The sequence below is a fragment of the Pholcus phalangioides genome, unplaced genomic scaffold (genome assembly GCF_987345545.1).
Source record: "Pholcus phalangioides strain wild (caught in Gottingen) unplaced genomic scaffold, Ppha-v1.0 ptg000003l_1, whole genome shotgun sequence".
NCBI lineage: Eukaryota > Metazoa > Arthropoda > Arachnida > Araneae > Pholcidae > Pholcus > Pholcus phalangioides.
This window is the reverse complement of record NW_028301596.1, coordinates 52,586,141-52,597,916: the sequence shown is the minus strand read 5'-3', so window position 1 is coordinate 52,597,916 and position 11,776 is coordinate 52,586,141. Positions and strand designations below refer to the sequence as shown.

Sequence of the window (11,776 nt, the reverse complement as noted above, 5' to 3'; positions counted from 1 at the left end):
GGGCTATTATTTCTTCAGTTTATTTCTCTCCACCCACGGGAAAAGACGGCCAGCATTTCCCCCGTTCTGACAAAACCGGTGCGTGTGAAAGGGACTTTTACTTTCCAAAGGTTTCCTCGGCACAACTTGGAAGTCTCATTCTTTGACATGTTTTAAGCAGAGTGCGTAAGCTGGACCGATACGACCGATACGATTCCCCATCTAAGTTCATGTAGACGCAGAGTTCGACAGGTGATGCCTAACGAAATCGACACGGATTGGTTAAAAACATGACTGCATCGCTTGTCGTATCGGTCCAGTTAACATACTCTGCCGTAGGCTGAGGGGGAAAAATCTCTCTCTGCAACACATTTTATGTTGTAAATATTTGAGAGGCGACATTCATGAATGACAAAGTCTTTGAATTTTTTTCAGATTTTAATAGTTTTTTTTCAACGACAGGACAAGTCACAGCTCCAATTTCTAACATGGATCTGATGACGATTTCTTGGAATGCGTCTACATATGCCTGCAATGCTTTATCTTCGAGTGGTTTGCTGAAATTTCACATAAATATGCACGGATGAAAAGAAAAATTTCGTCGCGAACCAAGCAACGCTTACTGGTTAAACGTCAAACTTGGGAGGACCCACGGAGGGTCGGCACATCAAAAAGACTTGAGTAGTATCTCGTAAATTTTTTGATACGAAGGCTGTGGCGCTGCGAATGCAACCTTGTACGGGAGAGGTGGGCGAATACGAGAAGAAAAGCAAAAGTCCGGCGTATTTATTTCTTGTCGCCCTGTCAAAGCGAATAAGTTCACGTAGACGCACAGTCGAACACCGTTATAGCGCTCCCCCATGTCACGCCAAACCCGCTTAGAGCCATAAATTTTCAAAGGACAAATCTTCCATTTCTAGGCCTTACACGTGTAAAACGTTGATTCGTATAACGCCAAACTCTTTATAGTGCCGAAATTGACACTATAAAGAGTTTGGCGCAAGAGTGGGGCCCAAAATTGACACTATATGGTTATGGTCGCGTTAAATCGGGGTTTGACTGTACTTTCACAATTCTCACATAGGTATTGTATACCCACACTGAGTTGGCCTCTGGTTATGAAACGTCACGAAACGTCATGAAACGTCACGATGGGCGATTCCATTTATCTTCTTTCGGTAAAAAGGTCGCAGGTTGGCATTTTCCGTTGGCGTCTTTTGCGCTATTTTAGTGAATTTTTTTCCTCCTCCCCGTTTCCCCTCCTTGAAAAATGAACCCTTCCGTAGCGCGTCAAGGTCAGAGGCCAACTCAGTATGGACATACAATACGTATATTTCACGAGAAGCGCATCGGACTTGACCAGGTTTTGTTCTTCTTCGCATACGCCAAATACGTAGATAATCATCGAAGTATATTGTCCAATACGTTATGAATCCATGGATTTGTTTGCAAGTGATCCCTAGAACTTTCGGCAAAAGGAATAAAAATATATTCAGGATTTTTAATATTTCCCTCATTCCCTTTTCCTTCATCAAGCAAGTAGTGAATCTGATACAATATCTGCTTCCTTGTACAGACACTTCATTTCAGTTTTTTACCTGAGAAAAAAAAAAAGAAATTATGTTAAAAGTCTAGGTAAAATATTAAAACAAAAATTGACATCAAGTGCATTTTGTTACATTACAGTAGACACTCGCTTTCTGTCCGGAACATATCAGACCATTGTGTGCCGGATTATCGAAATCACCGGATTACTGGAAGTTGAAAAAGCCTATTTGAATATAGACGTCACTTTTTAGAACACTAATAATGTTATCATTACCATGGGAGAAAGTTCATTTATAGTTATCAGGATTTCGGTTTACGTTATTGTTTTTTCCGTCTAAAGTTTTTTTTTTTTGTGCATTTTGACGCGCATTTAGATAAAAAAAAATTTTTTCCTTGTCGACAATCTTTTCCACACTTCACAATGCCTGGTTAGCGTGATGGTACCCGTTGTAATCCACGTACTCATGGAGTTACTTTTGCCCGCAAAGTCGACACAAATGTGAGAAAAATGACAAGTGTAAAAAGAAGTCCCTTCCTCCACTTCTTGGTCAGTTTCTTCCAGTAGACCAGTTATTCGGCCGGAAGGCTTTCAAAGGGGATTTTTGGAAAGTACCGCACATTAAAAAGAATCTATCATAATTCGTAAAACATATTAGATAATTCCATTCAAACTCCTCATAACGGCTAAGTAAAAACAATAAATGCAGGATTTCAGCTTACAGTAAAAATATCATGTTTTATCATTTCGTGCTTTTCCCCGAGAACAACATGGAAAACGGAAACGGCACCATTGAACATTTTGCAGCCAGTTGTGGGGATAAAAATTATCGTGTTTTAATACGTCCCGTTTGATTAAACTGGAGGTATGGTTATAATATTTCCTTTTCTCGATATTCTTTTGCATATGGTTATAAATCGGTTATTGTTATCAGAAACTCCGAGCCCGATGTGATCACATTAAGTGGCGTGCACTGTATAAATTTCTGTGCAGTGATTCAGTAATATATTTCTCTCTTCTCTATGCTTAAAGAAAAAACGCATGATGGCTGGACGGGAAGGACTAGCGCAGGACTATCGAGAGTCTACTGTACTTCAATACCTTTAAATAATGATAATTTCAGGTAACATTTCAAAAACGATGTGTGATTAAAAAAAAAAACATTAATCACGTGCAAATTCTGTTAAGAGAACTTGCAGCAACTTCTTTCGGCCATTTAAACAAAGTGTTTAAGTTCCCATGAAAAAATCATAGTTATCACTCGCCCCTCCCGCAAACAGAATTGAACATACAATCTCCATTTAACTACGCCATCTCGGATTAAATATTCATTCTCTCCCATGTGGCAAAGCACATTGTTTTGTTTTTTTTCAATTGTTGCTCAATTTTTCAAAAGTATTTCATTTCGATCGGCTCTTGAAATTCAATTGTGTGAGCTCTCGAAAATAGCACTTTATATAATATCAATTACTTCTCTCTCTCTCTCTCTCTCTCGCATATAAATGTAATTAATTTTGCATCACCTATATCTTTTTTCTTTTCCGCTGACTTTATTTCTCCGTATGTACAAGAAGGCAGCATAAACAATAAAGGAAAAACCACAGAGAACGGCTATCAGTCGATAAGCCCATCTTCCACCATACTTGCTCATCACAAGACCACCAATAAGACTGCCAACTCCTTTACCTAAATATTAGTTGAATATTTAGATTAGAAAATATAGTCATTCGTATTACTTTCTTTTTTACAAAATACGCGAAAATGACCAAATTATTTTCAATATGCTTCAGTTAAATGTGATTTATTCTGTAACTGAATTTTAAAATTAATGAATCGATAACAATCCTTTATTTGGAAGTTTTCATGGAGGAAGAATAGATCAATATTTAACCATTATGATAGAATCTTCGTTGATAAAATAGAATCGAAATGAAAATTTGACTAGTTGAACTGCAGGGTGGTTTTAAACAAACTGTGAGACTACTCAGACGTATGTAGCTAGCACCAATTCTTATGGATGTATTTTGATGAAACATGCTTATAGGACCACGTGGAAAAGATTCAATAAAAAAAAAAAAAAGTTTAATTCTCTACCACCTGGTACTAGTGACACTTTTATCGCAGTTACCTTTTTTCCATGGTCCAAAAAACATATACACCAAGTTTCAGTGAAATACGCCCGCCATAACCGGTGCTACATACGTCGGAGTAGCATTGGCGTACGCAAGGGGGGGGGGGGCCGAGGTTGGGGTTCTACTGCCCCGAGCCAAGATTATAGTGTTATTTTGCAGGAAAAAACGTAAACTCCAGCCCCTCAGAAAGGAAAAAATCCTGAAAACCCCCTCGAGAAAATTCTGCGTACGCCTATCGGAGTAGTATCAGTATAATTGGACAGACACTACTCAGCTCAATTGTACTGGCACTACTCCGATCTATGTAGCACCCGTTGTGGTTGACGTATTTCATTGGAACTTTTGGCATATACGTTATTTGGACCATTATAAAAAGATAACTGCGATAATAAAAGCTTTTTATCACCTGGTGGTCAAAAAATGTGAACTATTTTTTTATTGAATCTTCCCCCCCCCCTCCACATGGCCCATATATCTTATATACAGTCGAACCCCGATGTAATGCCACCATTTCTGTCTCATATTTCTGGCCCTATAACGAGTTAGGCGTTATATCAAATCACAAATTAACGTGTGGAATCCCTAGAAATGGAAGATTTATGCACTCAAAAATTTTGTCGCTAAATCGGGAGAGCTACAATGGGGTTTGCTGTACCAAGTTTTATCAACATACCTTCATCAGAATGGGTGCTAGCTACATGCGTCTAGTAGTGTAAGTTTATTTATAACACCCTCTATTAGGAGGTCTAATAACCGCGTAAAAATTTGAGTGCACACACATAAACACAAGGACAACAAACTGGTTTGTTTTCTCGAATTCTCTTAGGATAAATAGAATATTTACACCTTGAAAAACGCCAAGTTACGCGTCTGGTGTACGTTTGGTAAATTTGGCAGGATTATGAAGTGACGCAATTAATTTTTAAAACGTTATAAATAAAGTTACCAATATAAATAATATTACCAAACATAATTATTGGTAAAATAAAAAAATATGCGAAGCAAAAAAAAAAATCTTTTACATATTAGTTTTTGACAAGGAATCGGGTGTAATTATTGGGCGGTCGATAAATTTGGCGTTTAAACTATAGTATCTACCCTGTACACACAAGATATGTAAAATTGTGAAGAAATGTGATCACGGTTGTTATCATAATGTTATAACTTAATAATTTCATTGAAGTTGAACGTACAGTACCGGAAAAACTACTTACCAAGAGCCCAGTGGATCCCACCAGCGCACGCTATAACCGTGGCAGTTAAACCTTCAGGGGCGATTTCGTGACTGTGTCTGACGACTGCTACCCACAGCAGATGGTACGTGAATATTGACGATGTCTCAAAGATTAGAGCGTGCCAAGCGTTCTCCAGGAACGAATAACCTAAACACAAGAACACATAACCAAGAAGAGCGCACAGAAGTAGGTTCGAACTGCCGATTTTCCGGATCCACCAATTTGATGTCAATAGGAAGGGAAGTCCGCAAATGCTATTCACGCCAAGCATGAGTCCCATGAGGATACTTGGCGAGCCTAGACGATCGAGGTAGATGAATGAGTAGATTCTCGTGAAACCCGAACTTGTACCAATTATGAGTAGAGTCAGACCGAAAACCGTAATGTCAAGGTTTTTAAATAGTTTCAGAATGTTTTTCATCATGTCGCGACCAGGTGGGTAAATTTGCACATCCAATTTATAAATGGCTATCATGAGAACGACAATAATTCCGTCAATGAAATAGATTGCAGTTACACAATTTCTAGGTTCTCCTTCTGACGTTGTTAGATCAATGAGGTAGCTGGCAAATGGTGACATCAAAGTTACGCTCAGCATCGACCAGAATCTTTGACGACCGAAATCCGAATTATAGGCTTTGACCATAAACATGGTTGTCACGTCCATAAATCGATAGCAATTCGAGATGACCGCAGCAAACAAGCAGGAAATAATTGTGCACATTGTTATAACGAGCGCACTGTTGTCGTGTACGTGAGGACATCGAAGCTTAATCCAGGAACTGTTTTGTCTAATATTCTCACCACCACAAAACGATTCACAATCGTCTTCCATGATGTATCGACAGAAAGGTTTTGAACCGGTCCAAGTGGCATTTGAAGACATCTCATCATCCATTGTATAAAATGTACTATTTAGTGTATCAGGTATGAGAATTGTGTCATTCGAAAATAGATCATCAACAGCGTTAGTTGGATGCAACGTAAATGTATGATATAATGTTTCTTTGGAATTACATTGCACAAAGCATTCCAAGGTGCTGTTCAGATATCGAGTATCGTTCCTTAAATCTCTAACAGAGAATTTCGGATCGCACTGAATCTCGACAACGTCTTGGATAAAGCACTTTCTTGTTGTTATCGCCGGTATAAGCAGTATACTATTGATAACGAGTGCCGTTATTACGAGATTACCGATTAATACTGGTTTTGATCTTCCGATCTTGTCGGCGATGATTCCAGATATTGTTGGACCGATGAATTGAACGATCGGATTCACGGCATGCATGAAGGAGAATTGTGACATAGAAATGCCAAGTTGGAGAATGTATAAATTGAAGAATGGTATTATTGTTGCTCCTCCTGTAAGACATTAAAAAAAAATGTAAAAAATTTATTTGATCTCATAATTTATTTTATATAGATATTTGGATTAACAAAATTAACAATTAAAATTTAAAATTCATTGTTAAGTTGGGGTTGGTAGTGATAAGGGGGGAATGGGTATAGTTATATAACCAAACTACCCAGGTTCACTGAAAACATAAAATTATCAGGGAAAAGTTTGAAACCAATTATGACACAGTGAGAACACAAAAGAAACATCGTTTTCTTTGAAATCATATAATAAATGCATTTTAATCATTTTTTTAAACATAACTGAAGGGTCTCCCTGAGTTCACAGCAGTCCTATTCGTAGTATATTTCTGACTACTATTCCTAATGAAATACTTATAATTAGACATTCGGTTAATTGAACAAGCGAAATAATAAACCATAAAAACTAACCCTATCAGGTCAAATTCTTCGTGATATTATTAGACGGGGGGGGGGGGCGATAGACGGTCAGATACACAAATCATTTATTGATAGTCTCAAAGCTCTACAGATCTTCCAAGTCCGGAACGGTGATGGGACCAAGAGGTGGAAGGGGAAGAGGTCGACAAGGAACGACGGGCTTCAGGAGAATGTGACGGTACGGTCCCCCCGGATGTCTCAGGTTTCGGGCCCTCGGGACACCTTCAGGCTCTCGACTGCCACTGCTCAAAGTAGAAGACATAGGGTCCTGATTGCGGGGGGACCCTCGGAGATCTCTTCAAGTTCTCGAATGCCACTGTTCAGAGTAGTTGACCCTGTGGGAGGGGGGGGGGCGGATCCCCGATATACTTTCAGGTTGTCGAATGTCATTGCCCACAGTAGGCGATCTAGGACCCAGGTTGCGGGCCATCGGGGTCGGATTGGTAATTAAGGCTCCAGCTGTGCTATGACTGTCGGTAAGAATATCGGTCGAATCATTTATTATATTAGAGTCCTTACGCACAGCTGTATTTTGTCCGGAGGTGCCGAGTGGAACCTCTTTGCACGACAGTCTCCTTCCCCAAACCACGATTTTGAAAGTCGTTCCGTTCTTCCACTGTGCAAATTTATCACGAGTCATTGATACCTCATTCGAATAATAATATCGTGGTGTACCAACGAATCTTTAGGGCTCGGTACAAGCCGACTCCCCCAAAAGGGGCTCGCTTCTCAGAGCAATTCATTTTCAAAACGTCTCGGGGTTCATGTCAAAAACCAACTACATCTTAACAAGAGAAAAAATACAAGAGACTGAGACAAAGACACAAAACATCAAAAGTTTGAGAATTTAGGGGAAAATAGAGCGTTCGCGCTGATTGGTTAAAAAAGACGTACATAGGTCTGTACAGAATAGTACGAGATATTTATGCGAAGGAGGAAGAGAGGAAAAAAACACGCAAGAGAGATATAGCGTGTATTACGGTATTGTTATTATACGTGCAAGTTTCAAGATGCGTAGAACTGATATTTTTGAAAATGACAGAAAATTCTTTTAATAAGTGGTACGTGGGGTGTTCTTTAGTGTGGGACACAGATTGCAACATACAATTACTTCAAGATTCTAAAAACTTCTAAATACTCACCACCGTACCAGAGGAATAAAGCTATTTTTAGAGGTATCATGGGTTTGTTGATCTTCATGCATTTTCGAATCTTGCTATTGCAATCATTTGGCTGAAATGAAAAAATTCAATATCAATTGAAATTTTACTGTGTTTGGTTTTTATGTTCTGCACCAGGGCTGGACAATACCCTCAAAAAAATTAACATGCCCCATATATATACAGGGTGCATGGGTAACAGGGCGTACAGCATTTTACTGGCGAACCGTTGGTCCTAGAGGCATACTTCCAATTAGAAAAATTATCCATACAATATGTAGTACTCAGATATGTCATTCATGTTGCAAGGGGTTGTTTAGTTAGAAAAAATAAAAATGCCAACTTTTTTATACGGACACCCTGCGCTCAAGAACCCAGTTGCAAAGTTGTTTCCTTGCCGCTCTTGATGCCAACAAAAGACATTCCATTTCTGTAAGTGCAATATTCTCAGATATTCCAATACAAAAAAAAAAAAAGAAGAGGAAAAGTTGGGGGAAAAACAGCGTTAGACAAAACGATTTACCTGAATTTAGCGCCGTTTTTGAATTTGAATATTCAGATAGAACACTATACGCTCTCAGACTGTTAGGTACACACACACTTGTACTTCCGGCACAACTCGTACAACATAGGTTGGTGTAAAGAAAAATATTTCAAACCGATAACTATCCCGAACAAAAAAAATGTATTCAAGACTAACATATGAAGGTTCTCATACCTTTGAAGATCCATTTTTTTCTCCATTGACATTGCTGCGAGGACCAGAGAATTGTCCGGTGTTCATTTCGTATTCGTGAGTGGACATGAGCGATGGTTTTTCAGAAACAATTCAGAGAGACTTTCAATGGGAAAAATAAATAAATAAAAAGAGTAAATGAGGCGAGAGATACAGTTATCACCAAATACATTCAAGATACTTTGTATACTGGGGCATTCAAAACATTCTACATGTTCCTGCATCATTTATATTTAAATCATTCTTCATCTATACAGGGTATCCTGTAAGTCCTAATGCGGCCTTCATCTCATCAACCGTTCGTCGAAGAGGTATGGTTCTAATTTGAAATATACTCAAAGTATGTTCAGAAATCGCCCTGTAGCAGTTTTGAGAGTTCTTATTTGACCACCCTGTCCTAAAAAACCCAATTAGAAAGTTGTTGCCCTCTCCATTTGAGTAAATTTGAATGTTTGTTGTTCTCTCCCGAGGCCAACAAAAAAGTTCCACGTTTTTTTTTTAAATTCAAGAATTTACGAAAAGTTGGGGAAGAACAGCATAAATTAACGGGCAAAGCTTCTTTCCCTCCTTTATGCTGTTTTTTCTCCTATTTTGAATTCAAATATCTCAGTGAACATTGTAGTACTGAAAAACGTGGTTTTTTTCTGGCCTTGGAAGAGACCGGGCAATAACTTTCTAATTTGGTTTTAGGACACAGTGTGATCAAATAAAAAGTTAATTTTTTTATTTTATTTTGAGACAAACTATTTTCACCCTCAAAACTGGCACAGGGTGACTTCTGATCACACTTTGAACATTTTTAAATTGGAAACATACCTTCGCGACGAACGGCTGGTGAGATAAAGGACTCGTTTGGACTCACTCCCTGTAGCCTATATGATATTTTTTTCTTATTTGAACACTCCATTATCTTGGATGAAAATTTACGTTGTTAGAGTATTTTCAATTACTAATGGCCTTTTGTTTCTGAATTTAAAATGACTACGGATATTTCTCGATACATACATTACTGATACCTACAAAAAAAAAAAAAATTTCGCTAATTTTCCAAGCATCGTATCAGACGAGATTTCTTCGATTATATTGTTACGGTTATCGATAGGAACTCATTTAATGAATAATCACTAGAGAACAGATGCGACAGATGCGAAAATTTTGTTTTTATCACTTTTCCGCGAAATCTTGATCATTTACAATACTTTGAAGGGTAAAGTTAGTAATCTTGCTGAGCACCTGAATTTTAGACCTTTCAACAACGTATAGTACTTTACAATAATACATTGTGTCACGAAATATAAAAAAAAATATTAACTTCTTATTTGACCACGCTGTCCTATAAAAAGATGATGTTTGACCTCGTAATTAAACTATAAAAACAACTTTGGTTTACTCAGTTTTTGCGAATGAATGCAAAATGTTTCATTTGAAATATTTTTCAGCGGATCAATGCGAAATTTTTGATATAATTTTTTTAAATTCTTTTTTTGATATATTTTTGATATAATTTCTTATTTTTCTTTTTTGAGGCTTAGTTCGTCCTGGACCGGAGTATGCTGTAAGGTTTTGGAGACCATACCTACAGAGGGACATAGACTTGGTTGAAGGGGTGCAGAGAAGAGCTACGCGTGTCCTTGTTGGCACACAGGGCTTGAGTTATGAAGAGAGACTTCATTTTTTGAATGTTTACATTGGATGAACGTAGGTGTAGAGGAGATATGATCGAAGTGTTCAAAATTTTCAATGGGATGGATAGGATGGACCATGAAATTTTAGTACACCACCAATCGACTGCTTTTACAAGGGGACACCAGTATCGATTGGTGAGGGACAATGCGAGGTTATGGTGCTGCAGGGAACACACAGTTGTAACACAGTTGACACGTTTAAAAAGAAATACGACAAACATGTTGGGGTAAATCGGGAAGCAATCCATACTTAGAATAAGACAACCATAAATACATTATGGGCATTGTATAGTATTTTATTATGTGTATATATTGTTTATAATTTTAGTTTTTAATTGGGTTGCTGTGTTTTTGAAATATATGACATCCATATTTTTTATGGGCATCTTTTTCTCAGCTACCTCGTTGGGTATTTTGCCTGTTGTGGCGTTGCATTTGTATTTGTATTTGTGTCCATACGGATGGACACAAAATTTTTGATCAAAAAGAGTTTTTTGCGAATGAATGCAAAATTATTAACTTGTAAATTTTTCTTTATTTCTACGAATAAATGTGAAATTTCGATTTGGAATTTTTTTAAGAAATTTGGAAATCCCTAGTATCGACACAATACGTACGCATAAATTACAATTACTATTCTTCTGAATATCTATTTTGTAACAGAAATAATTATTCGTGTGAAAAATAATTAAATTATTTCAGAAAATAGGCATATTTATATATTCAAGAAAAATATATTCACACTTACTTTTCTATATAATAGTGGAAAGTGTTTTTCACTACTCATTCAAACCATATGCTTAAAAAACCATGAGTAAATCATTTCGTTTATCACTTTCACTCAACACACTATTCTTCTTCTTTTTTTTAAAATAAATTTATTGTACGACAGGAAACCCAAGTGAAAAAGAATTTATAACGTCATTTATTATTTGAAAGCCCTTGGATACGTTGGACATTGATTTCAGCGAAGAAACAAAATTGATGTTTCGCTTTTTTAAGACGTCAGAGCTCAAAAAAATTTCTGTAATCACGGCATTTCCTTTGGGTTCTCAATGCACGTGGTGATTGGTTATTTCTTATTCACGTGATTAATTTTCGTTGGTTTATCTCACTTTCGATATTGGGAGCGCGAATTTTATTGGATAATATTAAGCGACTTTAATATATTATCTTTTTTTTTTCTTCTTACAAACCGTTCGAAATTGTAAACGCAGCGTTACTCAACAGACTGTAAGGGGTCATTCAAGTATTACGTCAGCATCGATGGGGAAAAGGGGGGGGGGTCCAATTAGATGACTTTTGATGACGGGGGGGGGAGAGGGTTGGATGATGCTTACGTCATCAACCACCCTTTATGAAGATATGAAATATTCTTAATGGCATCTTATTTGGTGGAAAAAAAAAAGAAACGGAAAAAAACCTTTCGATAGTTATTGGGCACCTGAACTAACATTATACCTATTGATAATCCCATACAGAGCCACTTTAGTGATCTCTAAATGT

At 37.4% G+C, this 11,776-nt stretch overlaps 1 protein-coding gene across 1 annotated transcript; it reads right to left on the bottom strand.

Moving 5' to 3' along the window:
• Positions 1–411: 411 nt before the first annotated feature.
• On the bottom strand, positions 412–11,157 carry LOC149088795 (major facilitator superfamily domain-containing protein 6-like). The gene is made up of 6 exons (XM_089250252.1): positions 11,019–11,157; positions 8,568–8,687; positions 7,832–7,922; positions 4,872–6,254; positions 3,049–3,211; positions 412–1,577 (listed from the first exon to the last, which is right to left on the bottom strand). The coding sequence occupies exons 2-6, from the start codon at positions 8,652–8,654 to the stop codon at positions 1,574–1,576; spliced, it is 1,728 nt and encodes a 575-aa protein (XP_089106378.1). The 5' UTR covers positions 8,655–8,687; positions 11,019–11,157; the 3' UTR covers positions 412–1,573.
• Between the last annotated feature and the right edge of the window lie 619 nt (positions 11,158–11,776).

Coding starts and splice junctions, on each gene's coding strand:
- LOC149088795 (XM_089250252.1), bottom strand. CDS start 8,654: ATGTCCACTCACGAATACGAAATGAACACCGGACAATTCTCTGGTCCT. Junction 7,923..8,567: donor AAAAAAATGGATCTTCAAAG/GTATGAGAACCT, acceptor TTTTCATTTCAG/CCAAATGATTGCAATAGCAA. Junction 6,255..7,831: donor TTTATTCCTCTGGTACGGTG/GTGAGTATTTAG, acceptor AATGTCTTACAG/GAGGAGCAACAATAATACCA.